Source organism: Myotis davidii, unplaced genomic scaffold (genome assembly GCF_000327345.1).
Source record: "Myotis davidii unplaced genomic scaffold, ASM32734v1 scaffold1, whole genome shotgun sequence".
In the NCBI taxonomy this organism is placed as follows: Eukaryota; Metazoa; Chordata; class Mammalia; order Chiroptera; family Vespertilionidae; genus Myotis; species Myotis davidii.
This window is the reverse complement of record NW_006294681.1, coordinates 9164766-9181526: the sequence shown is the minus strand read 5'-3', so window position 1 is coordinate 9181526 and position 16761 is coordinate 9164766. Positions and strand designations below refer to the sequence as shown.

Sequence of the window (16761 nt, the reverse complement as noted above, 5' to 3'; positions counted from 1 at the left end):
CTCATCCTCTCCAAAATCAATAAAAATATATATTTTTAAAAAAGACAAGAAAAAACTGCATACTCCAAATTGGTTAAAAAAAAAACCAAAACACATATTTTTCCTCATTATTGTCTGAACATTGAGGACTCACTTTTATAAAAATATATAGTTCATTTCTGGTGTATTTTATCTGTATAATTTCATCAGAAAATTGAAATGCATGCATATATATTAGGACATTGTTATACCAAATGATGGAATAAAAAAAGCAGAGGCTACAAAGTAGTACCTGATACAGTTATATCAGCTAACAGTGAGACCTGGCTAGGTGCTTGCCTCTATTCTCAGGGCCCTAATGGATTAACTGGATTTGATGGGTTAACTCATTTAGTAGTCACGGCACACCCATAAGGTAGGTACTCTCACTAGTCCCATTTTAAACATCAGGAGACAGGAACAAAGAGGTTCAAGGTCAGTAGTGGTGTCAGAACTCTGCAGAACCCATGCTCTTGGCCACTATTATGTTGCCGCTCAGGAAGCACACATTCTACCTAGGCAGGTAAGAAAGACACATATTAAATACTAACAAAATTTCTTTTTTTTTTTTAAATAATATTACCTGGGACCTTTCAGTTCACAGGCCGACGCTCTATCCACTGAGCCAAACCGGTTTCGGCTACTAACAAAATTTCAACATAATATGTGATTTTTTTGTTGTTGTTGCAAAAATAGTCAATAATTACTATAAGGTCAAGGGAGGGAAAGGCAAGTTCTGCCTGGATGGACTTGACCAAAAATCAGACTGGCTTCTTCATTGCAACAACGATGCTGGAAGCAAGAGAGAGGTGACAATGCCCTCAAAATTTTGAAGGAAAATTATTTTAATCTATATTTTTATGCACAGCTAAAATAGTAATAAAATTTGAGAGCAAATACATATAACATCTCAAAAATATACCTCTTCCTCCCCATGCATCTATCTTAGGGTACCACTAGAGGATGTCCTCCACCAGAGCAAGAGAGTAAAAATTGATCTAGGAAGATGTGCAAAATTGAAAACAGGATATCAAAGTGCAGAGGAGAAATAGAGAGAACCCCCAGAAGAGCCACCGTGCTTCAGGGATGGGAGCCACCCAGACTGGAGCAGCATGACTCAGACATAGCTGCTGAGAGCCGTCATCACCATGCCCGTTGCTGCCGGAACATCATTCTAACTGGAGAAAACTGCCCAAGAGGCATGGCTCAGGGGTTGAGTGTCAACCTATGAACAAGGAGGTCATGGTTTGATTCCCGGTCAGGGCACATGCCTGGGTTGTAGGCTCAATCCCCAGTGTGGGGCGTGCAGGAGGCAGCCAATCAGTGATTCTCTCTCATCATTGATGTGTGTGTGTGTGTCTCTCTCTCTTCCTCTTTTTAAATAACTGGAGAAAACTCCTGCAGAATGTACTGAAACAAGGGTATGTACTAAGAAAGAGGAAGAGATGACCTCCAGGAAATAGGGAAGCCAATCTTGGAGAAAGGCAGCGGGGATTTCTAACTATGGTACAAGAGCAAAGGCCAGGAGGACAACTGAGCAGTGGGCCTAACAGGAAACCTGTCAGGAGAAGGAGGGATGCTTACAGTGTTTTGACCTGATATAAGTGACCTTAAGGAACATTGTACTGAGATGTTATTGGAAGTAGTAGTTGGAAAGTTGGAAAGTTTAACAAAAAGAAAAAAAGAGAAGCAAATGAAAAAGCAAGGTAATTCATAATTTTAGGAAAAACCAGAAGTAGAAAGGGAAAATAATCATAATGACTATGATGCTTTTTGTATGAATAATATTTGGATAACATATGAATGGAAATACTATATATGGATTTAATCTGATCATGTTGGGACGATAGCAGGAGAGATGGCAGCCTAAAAGAGCTACATCCTTTTTACCATAACAGGAAAGATACAACGTTTAATATGGATTCATAAACATGTGAATTTATTTAGAAATATGGAGATTTGAAAATGTCAGAAGAAAACTGCTAAAGGAGTCAAAAGTGGTTACTTCTGACAAACAAGACAATTTTTTAAACAAGCTTTTAGTATTATTTGACTTTTAAAATGACATGTATGAATGACTTTAAAAAAATAATAATTTAAAATGGTAAGGTTGCCCTTGTGAATTTTCCCAAAATGTTGGGTATCCAAAAGACTTTCAATAAAAGTTCTTCTTCTCATGGTGGTATTATTATTATTATTTATTATTATTATAATTGAAAGAGCCTTGGTTTGTTGTCAGATGATATTGAAACTAATGATATCAGCTGGTGACTCTTTCTGGGGATCTGAACAGGGAATTTAATTCACTGGACCTCAGTTTTTCATTTATAAAGCACATGTGTATAATCTCTTAGGCCTGGTCCAGACCTATTATGCTATGAATAGAAGCTTTCATGCAACACATAGACACTGACAGGGTGCTGTCACACATGGAAAACTTGGCTGCTTTTAACGTCCCGACTTTGATCTGGGCCATGGAGCCTAGAAGATGAGGAATGTCTTAATCATCGGTCCCAGAACATGAAAGGGGATCGTGAGAGGGGGTACCCAGCAGCACAAAAGACAGACTCAGACAATAGGATGCTAACCTCTTACCTTGAGTCTTACCTTGCAGAGCTGATATGTGATAATAGGATGATGTACTTGAATGCCCTTTGTAACCTGAAAACCCTACACAAGCCTAGGAGGGACCGATTGTATTGTTTGGGAAGGGGTGAGTGTACACTAGTGGGGAAAATTCTGGCTGGGGAGTTAAGACATTTGCGTTCTGGTAGTTGTCTCCAGGAGTAAATACTAAACTTCAGGAATTCTGGTCCCTCTTGTCAATCTAGGGAGGATGGGGATCTTTCCAGTTCCCGCCCTATCCCCAACTCCCAACGAAGACACCAGGGGGCGCTGACACCCTGGCAGCAACGCCGCTGGAGCCCTGGGTCTCCCCGCATCTCCTGCAAAGCTGCGCTGCCCGCCTGACCTCAGAGAATTGCGTTCAGTGAAGCGCAGAAGCAAAGCGGCGCCTCGCTCGCACCCCGCCCTGGGGCTGAGCCGGGGCCAACTTGGAAAGGGACCCGTGGACGCAGGGCGACGGCGGGGCTGGAGTGGATCCTTCCCACTCTCACCGCCGGATCCGCGGGGAAGTTCAGAGCATGGGCAAAGGGATGCAAACACCACGCGGATTCTGGGAAAGCAGAAGAGGTGGCTAACGGCGGTTGGGAGGGTTCGAATGTCGGAAGGACCCCTGGAAAGGCTTCCAACTCCACAGCCGCTTTCTGATTCTCAGCTTGGCGTGATAGAAGCAGGTTCCTTTTACGAGGACCACCTGCCCTTTCTCTCTCCATCACCGCCCTGGAGCGGTGGTGAAATACCCTCTTTTCAGTTTTCCAAGGCGAGAAAGAAAGTGTTGTCTACAATAATGGGTTCTTGCGAAATTCTCAGTTTCTATACCTCCCTCCCCAACATTTGTGCGCACATAACAAGCTCGACTGTAAATTACGCCGCGGTAGGGGTTGTTGGCACGGCTTAAAAATGGGCAACGACGACGGCTCTCTAAGGGGCCCAGGGGTGATAGTGCAGGGCTTTGGCGCGCCTCCTGCGTTTCTCATCTCAGGCGTAGATGTGCTTCAGATCTCGGAGGATGACCTGCATGGATCTGAACCACCAGGGTGTTTGATAAATGCAGCGTCCCGGGCCTCAGCCCACGTGTTGAAGGAGGATCTCTGTGAGTGGGGATCTGCAGGTTGGGAAGTCCAGCCACGGGAAACTATCGACATTTTTCCCTTTAAATCTACAGAAATATCCATTTCAACACCCCGGGTCATTCTCCGGCACATTACAGTTTGGACCTCGCTGCCTTGGCATTTCACAGCTCTTGTTAGAAGTTCGGAAAAGGAAGGGCGAGGAGAGGAGGCAGGGTACTCCTTTCCAGTGAGTGGTGCGTCCCCGAGCGCAGGGCCCCTGACGCGGGAGGGCACGGCTGGCCTTTGGGAATGGGAAAGTGGGCACACAGCACCCGAGGACCGGAGGGCTCCTGACCTTCCGGAGCTGCCGCAGGGCCGGGCTGGGCAGCCCCACACCAGCCCAGGGCGCTCAGGAGACGGAAGAAAAATTGTTATGGAAACAATAAGGATGTGGGCAAGAACCTGAAGCATGCTCTCTTTTTAGACAGACAACTAAAGATGAATGGCATCTTTTGGGGGCGGGGGGGGGAAGGGAGAGGAGGAGGAAATAAAGTGGGGGTGTCTGCAACTTAGGCCTGCCTCCCACCACCCCAACCTCCGCCCCCGCGGCCACCTTCCACTTTATAATTGGCCGCCCGCTGCCTGTCCTGTCCCCTTATCTGATCCGGGGCGCCCAGCGGGAGGGGAGCGGTGGAGAGGAGGCGGCGGCCCGGGGCAGACGGGAGTAGGAGCGGGAGAGGGTGAGGGAGGGAGGAAGAGAGGAGAGAGGCTAATTAAAAGGGGCCCCAGGCGGGAAGCGAGTGAGAGTCGTGCGCTGCCAAGAACGAACTCGCGTCGGAACTTGGATCTTCCCTGCGCGCCAGGAGGTCTCCAACCTGGGCTGGAACCTCGCCCTGCACAGGTCAGATCCCATCTTTCTCTGCCTTTCCTCGGGCTGGCTTTGAAAAGTCTATTCGCGCGGAAGGAAAAGGGGAGAGGGCGAGCCACCTGCAGATGCAATGCAATTTCTTGGACTTTGGCGCGCGCCCTGGATGGCCCGGGGACCTTTGGGTGGGATGAGGCCGTGCACCCCGAAGCCTCCTCGCGGGGGTCACTGCGCAGGGAGCTTGGACGCGCCGAGTGACGTGACCGCAAGGGCAGTGACGGTGCCTTCTTTTGCTCCAGGAGTTTTTCTCTCTACTGGGGTGCTGCGAGCGTGCGGCGGGCAGAAGAAGGTCGGGTCTGGCTTCCAGACGGTGGCGAAGCCAGAATTTCCCAGTAGAACCGGCTGAGTTAAGGCGGCAGTCTGGTGAAAAGGGGGCGTAGGGACTTGGAGAGCTGTATATACATAGAAAGCATGCTGTTTTTATTTAGACTGTATTGGGGATCACTTGAGAGAGCAGTCGATGGAGATCATGGGGGACCACGCACCCAGGCACTGCTTGGTTCCACCAGCGGTTAGCGCTGGAGGCAAAGAGGACCTCCAGGTGGAGCGCCTGGATGCAGGGTGCTGGTGGGAGCCGCGCGTCCACGTCTCTGCCTTCCAGATGCCTTGCGCGTTTTGCTTCGGGTGCAGCTCTGAGATGCACCACCAGGCTGTGTTGTTGGAAGGTCCTCTCTGCCCGGCTTTTCCACCCCTCCCCCCACTTTATCCCTCTGGACGCCTGCCCGCCTCCAGCCTCCTAATACGCGGCCTCTGGGCCAAGACGCATCCCGTGCGTGCGTGAGCCGAGCTTTGGCGTGCGGTGCAGTGCGCACAGGCAGGACAGGTTAGGGCCGGGCCCAGAGGAGCCCGCGCGGGGCCACCAGGTAAGGCTGGGCACCGCCTGCACGTCCAGGCCACAGGCACTCAGCCTTAGGAGCTGGGCTCTTGGGTCCTCTGCTGGAAGCACATCCTCTGGCGCGGGAGCTAGCTCAGCGTTGACCTGGGGTCGCCCCTTCTGCTTAGACTTCTGCTTAAGGAAAGTGCCCAAATGGGGCTTGTGTGCAGCTCTCACAGAGGCCCGGATTTCCCCCTGAGAATGAACCCTACCGAGAGCCCCATTCCCTTTGGAAGTTTTGGATTCCCTTCTGGAAGTTTCTGAGAGTCCGCTGCTGGCAGCAGCTGAAGGAGATGGGAGGGAACGGGAACAAAGAAATGTGGGGATAAGACTTTGGTGGTTCTGTAGGGAGTAGAAATGGAAAGCAGTTTCCCCATGAAAGGCTCTGGGGCTCCTCACCTCTGGAGGAAGGACTGGGGCACTTCCTAGTTGCAGCAGGTGATAAAGAGGCCCTAGGGCCCAGGCAAATCCAGCCAACAGGCTTAAGCTGGGGGCAATGAGGAGAACCGGTGTGCTTTTCTCAGGAGGTGGTCCTCTTCCACCCAGAGAACTCACTGGTAAATGTAGATGAATGAATGAATAGCACTTGGATTTTCGGTTTTTCCAAAAGAGCAATGTGGGCGGATTTCCTCTGTACATGTCCCCAATGTGTGGTTACTGTAAGACAAGCTTTAGGGTAGTTTTTTTTTTAATAGCTTTATTGAGATATACTTCATATACCATATAGGTGTACCATTCTGAGGTTTTTTAGTGTATTCACAGAGTTGTGCAACCATCACCACAATCCGTTTTAGAGCACTTTTATCACTCCAAAAGGAAACCCCATACCTGTTAGCAGTAACTCCCCATTTCTTCTCAACCTGCTCTCCCCCACCCCGCCAGCCCCTGGCAACCACTAATCTACTTTCTGTTGACATTTCATGTAAATGGAAGCATGCAATATGTGTGTGGTCCTTCGTGACTGGCTTCTTTCACCTAGAAAACTGTTTCCAAGGCTTATCCATGATGTTCAGGATTCTCTCTCTGCCAATACTGGGCAGGCATCTCCTCCTGCCTGGGGAGCCCTGAGCCAGGACCTGAACCTCCACTGCAGCCCTGACCTCCCGGGGGTCCCTTTGATAGGATAGGAGTCACACTGGTGAGGCTTCCTAGTAATTCCCTGGGCAGGACTAGTTGGAACCATTAGAATTCCTGGAGCAGTTTTGGGTCCCGAGCTTCAGGGTTGATGGGAGGAGCCCGTTGGCCCTTATCCTGCTGCTAACGGTCCAGCCGTCCAGCCGAGGACTTCAGAGAACTTTGGGGGCCTTCCGTGCATGACTTGGTCTTCAGAACCAGCCAGGGCTGGCCTTAAGAATGGGCTGAGCCAACTGGTATTGTTTGAGGGGAACTGGGGCAGCCCCAGTCCACCAGAGAGGCCCTTTGGATGTGTGCTCTCTTTGGCTTTTAAATACTTCCTCATTTCGCTTAATAAAGCACACACAGGCTCACACAGAGTGAAATGCAAAGCCTGTTTCAGCTGACAGTCTCTGCAGTTACATGGCTCTGGAGGCACATTTGCTGTCAGTTAATCCAAAAGCAGACAGATGACTGCTGTTTCCTGGCCCTTCGAGTGCAACCTAAGATTCCTTTCAAGGACAAGGTCCTGCCTGAATTGCTGCAGGCTGAGGTGGTGCTGTTTGAGCACCACTGAGCTAACAAAATATCTGGGATTATGAGTTTGTAGAGAACAAGGTCTTTGGTAAATGCACGGGATGGCTCCTGGGGGGAACAGAGAGGCCAGCCAGTGGGAGGAGGGGGTAGGGAAGAGGAAAGTGACAAAAGCAAACTTCCTCCTTAGTGCTGGATGTCAGGAAAACAATCTCTTCTTGCTCCTTCTGTAACTAAATAAATGTGGCAGGGATCCAGTTACTCTTCTATGTAAAATAAGCCTTAAATGAATACCAAACCTCATCCTGTTCCAGTGGGGTGGTGTGTGTGTGTGTGTGTGTGTGTGTGTGTGTGTGTGTTGGAATTGCTGGCTTTTTATATATATATTTATTTATTTATTGCGTTATCTGAACTTTTCTTTTCAGAAACACACTTGTTTCCCAATTAAGGATCACTGAGCTTCAGGGATATAAACTGCCTTGCCTGGGGTCACAACACCAGCCAGGGACAGCTGTCTGATTAAGAAAAGTATGTATGAGGTTTGAACTCAGATCCCGTTAGAATTGGTTTCCATCAGCTTCTTGGAGGAGGGTGGGGGAGGGGCATGTGACTGGAAATGGATGATGTCCACAGAGGCCATATAATCTATATTTGAAACGGATGAAAGGCAGACAGATATGGGTGAAATCTAAACCAGCTCATCTGTGTCTCATCCACGTTCCTTAATATTTCTGAGCTTCTCATCCAGAAAATGGTAGCATAGCAGCCATGTTATAGGGTTGTAAAATCTGAGATCATCTAGTACAGAGCCGGGAAGACAAAAATGCTTTCTCTTGTCTCCTGCTTCTTTTCTTCTTTCCATTCTTTTCCCCCTTTTACCACTTTCCCACCTCTCTTTCTCTGCTTGCTTACTGATTGATTGATTGATTGATTGATTGCAGGGATTGTGACAAGAAAGGCAATGGGAAGTTCTGAGATTTGAGTGTCTATTTAAGTCAGGCCCCAGAATCTAGGCTCCCTATTTCTGTAAGGTAATTCCTTATCAATGTTCTTGGCACTCTTTTCTGCCAATTGGGCGTTTGTTGGTGGAGCTAGCCTGGCAGGTGTCCCTGACTCTGAATGTTAGGGACCAGTGCTTGGTCTCTTTTCTACAAGAAATTGTCAGAGATGTTTATGGAAACTGATCCAGGAGGCTGGGCTTTGCTGAGTTGGTTTGAGTGTCTCTAGCTATAGGATGTGCTATAACTAGGGGGTACTCAGGGGACTCTGTATTGAATAAATATCTGCTCCTGGGTGGTTTTCCGTCTGATTTTATAGAGAGAAGCTCACTGAATTGATATATAAAAATGACACTTTACTGCAGGTCTGTTTTTCATTCCATTCTTCTTCTACTTCCAAGTCCTACCTCCTGCCTGTACTGAAACTGTGCTAAGCACTCAAAATGCAGTGGAGAATAAACCACTTTGGTAGATAGAAATGCAAATGGACAATTACAATGCAGTCTTAAGTGCTCCAGGATGGAATAGAAAGGTTACTATTGACGGAAACACAGGCGGAGCATCTGGCCCGGCTTGGAAGATCAAGGAAGGCTGTGCGAAGGATGGGGTGTCTTTGCTGAGAAGTGGGGCCACCCTTTGTATTACTTATAGGTATAGGTCAGTGGTCAGCAAACTCCTTAGTCAACAGAGCCAAATATCAACAGTACAACGATTGAAATTTCTTTTGAGAGCCAAATTTTTTAAACTTAAACTATATAGGTAGGTACATTGTTATTAACTTAATTAGGGTATTCCTAAGGCTTAGGAAGAGCCACACTGAAGGGGCCAAAGAGCCGCATGTGCCTCGCGAGCCGCAGTTTGCCGACCATGGGTATAGGTGGTAGCACATTCCTGAGTCAGGGAGCTGTCACTCCAATTTGCCGTACTTTGGGGATGTTTTAGCCTTTTATGGTGCAGAATTTAGAGCACCCAGTTTAAGACTGAGCAGTATTTCTGCTGGTTTCCAGTCAAATCTCTTGCATTTGAATAGTCCATAGGTCTTCCTGTGAATGTGGGAAAGGTGGTTCCTCTGGGCAGGCCTGTGCCTTTCGGAGAAGAAAACAGCACCCCTTCCTCTGGGTAACACAGCTTTACATACAACTTCGAGAGCATAATGTCTGCCAGCTTCAAGCATCACTCACTCTAGGCTGAGTGCAACTTGTGCAGTGCGTCCACTGTGAACTGTACACATCACCCCTGATCATTCAGTTTACTTTTCATTAAATCCATCAGTATTTATTGTTTGCCCATTATGTACTTTGAACCTTTATTTATTTTGTTTATCCTCGCCCAAAGGATATTTTTTCCATTGATTTTTAGAGAGAGTGGAAGGGAGGGAGAGATAGAGAGAGAGAGAGAGAGAGAGAGAGAGAGAGAAACATCCAATGTGAGAGACACACATCAATTGGTTGCCTCCTACACATACCCTGACTGGGGCCAGGGATTGAATCTGCAACCCAGGTATGTGCCTTTGACTGGGAATTGAACCCATGACCCTTCGGTGCACTTAGCAACACCAGCCATTTATTGTGGGTTAAACTGTCCGTTTAGATGTCTTATTGCACCCAAGACCCTAAAGATAAAAATAGTTACTGAGGCCATAAAATTAACTGAAGAATTATAGTGGGATAAGGGGCACATGCAATCCATTGGAGGTCTAGTTGGTGGGGGATCTCAGCCAGGGCTATTCAGATTGTCATCTGCTGAATTTTGTGCCCGTTAACAAACTGTTACTTCCCCCTCATGAGGTAAAATTGATTCAGGATGTAAATCAAATGTTACTAAGCACACTGTTAGTTCAGCTGAGATATGTTTTCATGGCAAAACTGTTTTGATGAAGGAAACAAGACAATGTACTAATTAACATCTATAATAATAAAAGCATAATATGCTAATTAGACCGGATAGCTGAACCACTTTCCGGACGTCATTCCAAACATCATTCCGGATGAAGCTGAGGTGGTGGGGGCAAAGGCACAGCGTGGGGGGTGGGGTCCCTCAGCCCGGCCTGCACCCTCTCGCTATCCAGGACCTCTTGGTGGATGTCCGACTCTGGTTTAGGCCCGATCCCAACCAGCAGTCGGACATCCCTCTCACAATCTGGGACCTCTGGCTCCTCACTGCTCACCTGCCTGTCTGCCTGATCGCCCCTAACTAGTATGCCTGCCTGATTGTCCCTAACCACTCTGCATGCCTGTCTGATCGCCCCTAACTGCTCACCTGCCTGCCTGAACGCCCCTAACCACCTCTGCCTTGGACCCCACCCTGGTGGCTTCATCCAGAAGGACGTCCTGAATGATGTCTGGAATGTCGTTCGGCTGTCCGTTCTAATTAGCATATTACGTTTTTATTATTATAGATGACATATTCGCAAATAAAGCCCAGTAACACATCAAAAGAATAACATGCCTTTCTGTTGTCATTACAGTTGCTTTATAGTAAGGTTTGCTCTCAGGAATTGTCAGCCATCTGACCTTGTTCTTCTTTCTAAAGATTGCTCTTGCTGTTCTAATTTCTTTGCATTTTTGTGCAATATTTAGAATCAATTTTTAAAATTCCTACCAAAAAATTACTTGTTGAGATTTTGATTAAGATTGCTTTGAGTCTATACATTGATTTGAGGACATCCTAACAAAGTTGAGTTTTCAATCCATGAACATGGTACACTGGTCTGTTTATTTAGGCTTTCTTTAATTTCTCTCAGGAATGTAGTTTTATATTTTTGTAATTTTTACAGAAGAGAGTATAGAAGACGTACATATCTTACTAATTTTTAAGTATTTCATTGAAGAGTGCAGAGTACTTGATTCTAAGAATTTTGTGTTGTTACTGTAAATGGAATTTTTTAAAATAATTTTATTTGTTTGCTGCTATAATAATATGATGTAAGTCCTGCAGCCTTCCTAAATTTACTTATCCATTCAAGTAGGTTTTGTTTCTTTGGTAGGTTCTTTAGAATTTCTGTATTAAAAAATCACATTGATTAGAAATAAAGATAATTTTACTTCTTCCTTCCCATTCTTTCTGCCTTTTATTTGTTTTTCTTACATTATTGCACTCACTAGGACTTCTGGTGCAATGTTGAATGAAATGGTAAGATGTTACAATGTTGATAGTCTTGTCCTATTGTTGATCTTCGAAGAGAAGCATTCTGCCTCAGAACTTTTACTAAAAGAGAGGAACCTATTCTAAGTGTTAGAGAATTTTTATATTCAAACCCACATTTCTGTGGATTAGTTTATTGATCCAAAAGTTGTATTTACAGCAGCTGGACAAAATAATTTTTACACTGATATAAATACGTGACATTAGTCTATAGCTCTTGTATTTCACATTATTTTCCACATGAAAGTTCTTCAAATACTTGAAGACATCCATTACATGCCTCTGATTCTTATTTTTCCTGGGCTTAATTTAAAACGTGCTTAAAATAGTCTCATTTTTTCTTCAGATCTTTGCATGAACTTGTTAGCTAGAACTGTTAAGTCTTTTTCTAAACCTATGAATTGCTCTTAAGTCCAATCTTCCACATTTTCCTATGGTTAATTAGTTTGAACCTATACAGAGCTGTCATCTGGAAAGTGATAACAATGGAACAGAATGTACTTAGAAAAGTTAAATCATTCACCCATGTAAATACTGTGCCTCTGTCATTATCTGGGTCTTCAGTTTTTGCCTAAACCTTTATGCCAAGTTAGTCATGAAACCCTAATATGATGGGAGAGCTAAGGACTTCTTGGCTCCTTCTTCCTACAGTAGCCATTTAAGTAGCAAATTATTTATTGTCACTAGGTGCACGAAATTCATGCACAGACAGGGTTCCTAGGCCTGGCCAGCAATCAGGGCCTATCAGGGCTGTCTCACCCAGTCCCTATCGGGGCCTGGGGGCCTGCCGGCTGCTGGATGGGGCCTTCCGGACAGGGACTGCTGGACTTGGGGAGGGACTGCGGGAGGTTTGCCGGCTGGGGGAAGGGACCGGGGGAGGTTGGCTGACTGTGGGAGGTTGCCTGTGGGAGTGCACTGACCACCAGGGGGCAGCTCTTGTGTTGAGTTTCTGCCCCCTGGTGGTCAGTGTGCATCATAGCGACTGGTCGAACAGTTGTTCTGGTTTTTCCGGTCTTTGGGGCGGTCACTTAGGCTTTTATATATATAGATTCCCTTTTCCTTTGCATTCTTTCAAGCTATTGCTAACATGCAACTAGTTAGAACATTTTGAGAGCTACCTGTGTTCTGTGTACATTATTAACGCGATCAAATCATTCCATAAGATACATGTTAATTTGCACATTTTATTGAATAAGAAATCAAGTCATAGAATGTTTAAACCAGTTAGTCAAGGACCTCTAGCAAATTATTACTGTCTTCCTAACTCTCAGGTTTCTATTTATGTATCATCACTTTGTGCTCTTTTTTTCTATTTTATACTTAGTTCATTTAGCTTTGCAACATATTTGTTCTCATTCATCCTTTTCAATAAAGTTGTGAGCTGACTGAGGGCAGGGATCATATAGTATGAACTTTTGTGTCTTCTTTTGTACCAAGTAGAGAGCTTTGGATATATAGTAGGGCTCTCAACAAATGACTGTTGGAATGAAAATTGTAATACTATAAATAATGTCTCTCAGAGCCTGGTATGCCAGATGGCTAGCTACAATTCTGTTTAAGTTTATAGTGTTTTTTTTGGTAAGTCAGTACTGACTGAATAGAACAGTGGTCAGCAAACTGCGGCTCGCGAGCCACATGCAGCTCTTTGGCCCCTTGAGTGTGGCCACGAAGGTTCAATCGTACTGTATGTGCGTGCCTGCACGTGGTATTTTGTGGAAGAGCCACACTCAAGGGGCCGCAGTTTGCCGACCACTGGAATAGAACATTATCCAAGGCTTGGGTGTGTATATGTGTGTAAGCCTATGTATGTGCGTGCACACGTGCTCATAGGTAGGAATGGTTTACGAAACTTTAGAATACATATTTTAAGGAATTTTGATAAAATGAGCTGTATTCAGGCCTCCTTGTTACATTTAACTGTACAAATGATATTAAATAAAACAAACATAGAGGAAGGGAGGAAATAGAGGAAGGGAAAATTCGCCCTGAGGATAGTTTTAAATTACTGATTATAGAATGGTGACAAGTATTTTGAGAAAATTCATACTAAATATTATCAACTTTACCCAAATTGGTTTATACCTTTTGAACTCAGAACTAAGTAGCCATTTCTATCATAATGTTTTAAAAAAAAAGGCAGAGTTATTTGTTTTGTGCAGGCTTTTGGACAGTTTCAACAAACGAGGCTTTGACATTTCGGTCAGTGTTAAACTATGTCATGGCACTTTAATAGGAATTGGGATTTTTCTTGCCCCTGTTTCACTGTCCAAAAATTTGGAGACTTGGCAGAAAACCTTGGGAAAACTAAAATTCTACTTCTCCCAATATGTTATTACTCATCCTAATGTAAAATAAACAATCAAGAAGGGGAAGAATTTAAAGATAAGCTACAATAAATAATACTCATTTTAAAAAAATATAAGTTGCTATCTTTCTTGTTTAAGAATATAAACAACCAATACCTCATATATGGTGTCATTATTAAGTTTAAGTTATTTGAATCTTCATTTAAGAAGTAATGCGACTTTGTCATCTATTTGAAAATGGCTTGGCTGAAAGTTAAAACTGTTATACTTATATTAAAGTTTAAGAAAATACAATAATTGCCATGAACAGGTAGGATTGCAAGGATAGATTCATATTAGGCATTGTCATTATAATTCCACTAAGAGGTAAAGAAGAAAATATGAATAGCTCAGTAAATGAAAAGTTATAAAAGCAAGATTCAGCATCTACTCCTGGATGAAAAAAATACTCAGTGAAAAGTTAAGAAGTGTTTTTTTATTTTGTTCTTTAGATCCCACATATAAGTGAAATCATATGGTATTTGTCTTTCTCTGACTTATTTCACTTAACATAATACCCTCTAGGTCCATCATGTTGTGCAAATGGTAAGATTTCTTCCATTTTTTTATGGCCAAGTAACATTCCATGGTATGTGTGTGTGTGTGTGTGTGTGTGTGTGTGTGTGTGTGTATGTATCTATATATATATATAAAACCACTTAAAAATATATTTTATTGAATTTATTGGAGTTACATTGGTTAATTATATAGATTTCCAGTACCATTCTATAACACATAATCTATATATTGCATTGTGTGTTCCCCACCCACAGTTTAGTCTCCTTCCATCACTACTTACCCTCCCGCTCCCCCCCGTTTTACCCTCTTTTATTTGGAACAGATTCATAGACCCAGGGAACAGACTGATGGGTGCCTGAAAGGAGGGTGTTTGGAGACTGGGTGAAAAATGTGAAGGAATTAAACAGTACAAATTAGTAATTATAAAATAGGGGGATGTGAGGTATAGCATAGGGAATATAGTCAATAATATTGTAATAACTATTGCCTGGCCCATGTGGCCAAGTGCTTGAGTGTCGACCCATGAACTGAGAGGTCCCCAGTTGAATTTCTGGTCAGGGCACATGCCTGAGTTGTGGGCTGGATCCCCAGTGGGGGGCATGCCAAAGGCAGCTGATCCATGATTCCTCTCATCATTGATGCTTCTCTCTCCCCCTCTCTTCCTCTCTCTAAAATAAATAAAATATATTTTTAAAAATTACTGGCAAGGAAATTGTGATTGTCTGATTATATTGTCTATTTCAGGTAGACCTTAGGAATTTACCCATTTGGGAAATTCACTGTGCAATTTATGCCTTCCAAAAGAGTCACAAAATACCTTCTGAACTTCTCTTCCAAATATTTCAGGTGATTCCATTTACAGCATCTTTTCAAACACCTTTCTTATCAGTTTATATTTTTGAGTGAAATATATGATACCCTATTGAATGAATGAATTACTTCCTGACAAGACTAATCCCTGTTCGCTCATTTGCCTGTTCTAGATGATCCATATAACTACTTTATTTTCAGTCTTCTCAATATCCCTGTGCTCTCTGTTCCCAGGCCTGGTGCTGCATCCCATGTGAAAAGCAAGAAGTCAAATGAAGATTTTTCAGTGCAAGATGCAGTACTGGCTGTTTCCAGCTTTTTTGGCAATTGCTTCCTTTTGCACCTTTGTCCAGGGTCAAGGTAATGGAAAACTTTAAGATATTAGGGTCTGCGACTCTAGTCTTCTTGGTTCTGATACTGTTTGTTTGTTTGTTTGTTTGTTTATTTATTTATTTATTTATTTTACTTACCCTAATCGTGCTTCAACTGTGTTTGTAGGCAGGGTTATGTGCTGGTTTTTACTCAATATTACCAACGATTGACATTGTGAAAATGTGCCACAACTTTGATGAAGGTGACGACCTCACCAGCGATTGAATATAATAATCTGTGGCAATTGGTTAAGCAGCTTATTCTTAACTTGTTTCTTTTCAGTCTGTGCAAATTTAATGAATAACACAAATTCGCATGTTATAAAATCGATTGTTAATAAGGAGCTATAATGTGTGTATATTTCAATCATGCATTTGTTTCTTAGAGTTTCTGCAAAATATTCCAACCACTTCATACCTGGTCCTGAATTTTGCTCCTTTTTTAAAAACAAACAAAACCAAGGACATAGTCTGAAAGTTACTAAGGGTCTGATAGAGGCTGCTGATATGCCATTGTAAACAATTCTAACGTTGTTTTAATTGAACTTAGTTTTTGAAATCTAGTATTTGTTTTATTGGCATCTGCACTTTTATTTTTTTATTTCCATTTATTTTCTAAAGTATGTCAGGAGTTGTTTTGGCCCACTGCTTGCTTTTGTAAATAAGGTGTGTGTTGTTGTTTTTTTTTTTGGAAATCAGCATTTGTTTATATATGCTCGTGGCTGCTTTCACACTGCAATGACAAAACTGAATGGTCATGACCCACATTGTAAAGCCCACAGAACCTAAAATATTTATTGTCTTGCCCTTTACAGAAAAAGTATGCTAAACTCCAAAGTAAGTGCATAATATGTATAAGTACTCAAAGTGACATTATTAAATAAACATGTGGAAATAGTCATTCATCAGCTGAGCAATGAAGTCTAACTGTGCTAAAGTTGTTTTAGGGGTGTTAATGTCTTATGCTTGGAATTTAAGGTTGTAAAAGAAGTCAAATGCAAGAACCACACCCTGGTTCCTTAAAGTGAGGCACACTTGTTTGGAAAAGAACGAACTCGACTCTTTGCATGCTCAAGCAGTGTTAAATCACCGGAGTTACTGACCATATTTCCCATACTTCATGCAACACATAAGGGTGCATTGGGTAGAAAAATTCTTATTTATGGTGAAAGAATGTTTTCAGCTGTGGAGATCAGTGATAATAGAAATCTTAGATAACTCACACTCTAAACCAGCGGTTCTCAACCTGTGGGTCGCGACCCCTTTGGCGGTCGAACGACCCTTTCACAGGGGTCGCCAAAAACCATCCTGCATATCAGATATTTACATTACGATTCATAACAGTAGCAACATTACAGTTATGAAGTAGCAACGAAAATAATTTTATGGTTGGGTCACAACATGAGGAACTGTATTTAAAGGGCCAGAAGGGGGAG

General features: G+C 43.6%; 1 protein-coding gene across 1 annotated transcript in view; it reads left to right on the top strand.

The window, feature by feature from the left end:
- Window positions 1–4419: 4419 nt before the first annotated feature.
- COL14A1 (collagen type XIV alpha 1) overlaps window positions 4420–16761 on the top strand; it is a 188524-nt gene continuing 176182 nt past the window's right edge. The window contains exons 1-2 of the mRNA XM_015567409.1: window positions 4420–4593; window positions 15189–15314. Of these exons, the coding sequence (XP_015422895.1) occupies window positions 15227–15314 (88 nt within the window). The 5' untranslated portion in view covers window positions 4420–4593; window positions 15189–15226. The remainder of the gene's footprint in view (window positions 4594–15188; window positions 15315–16761) is intronic.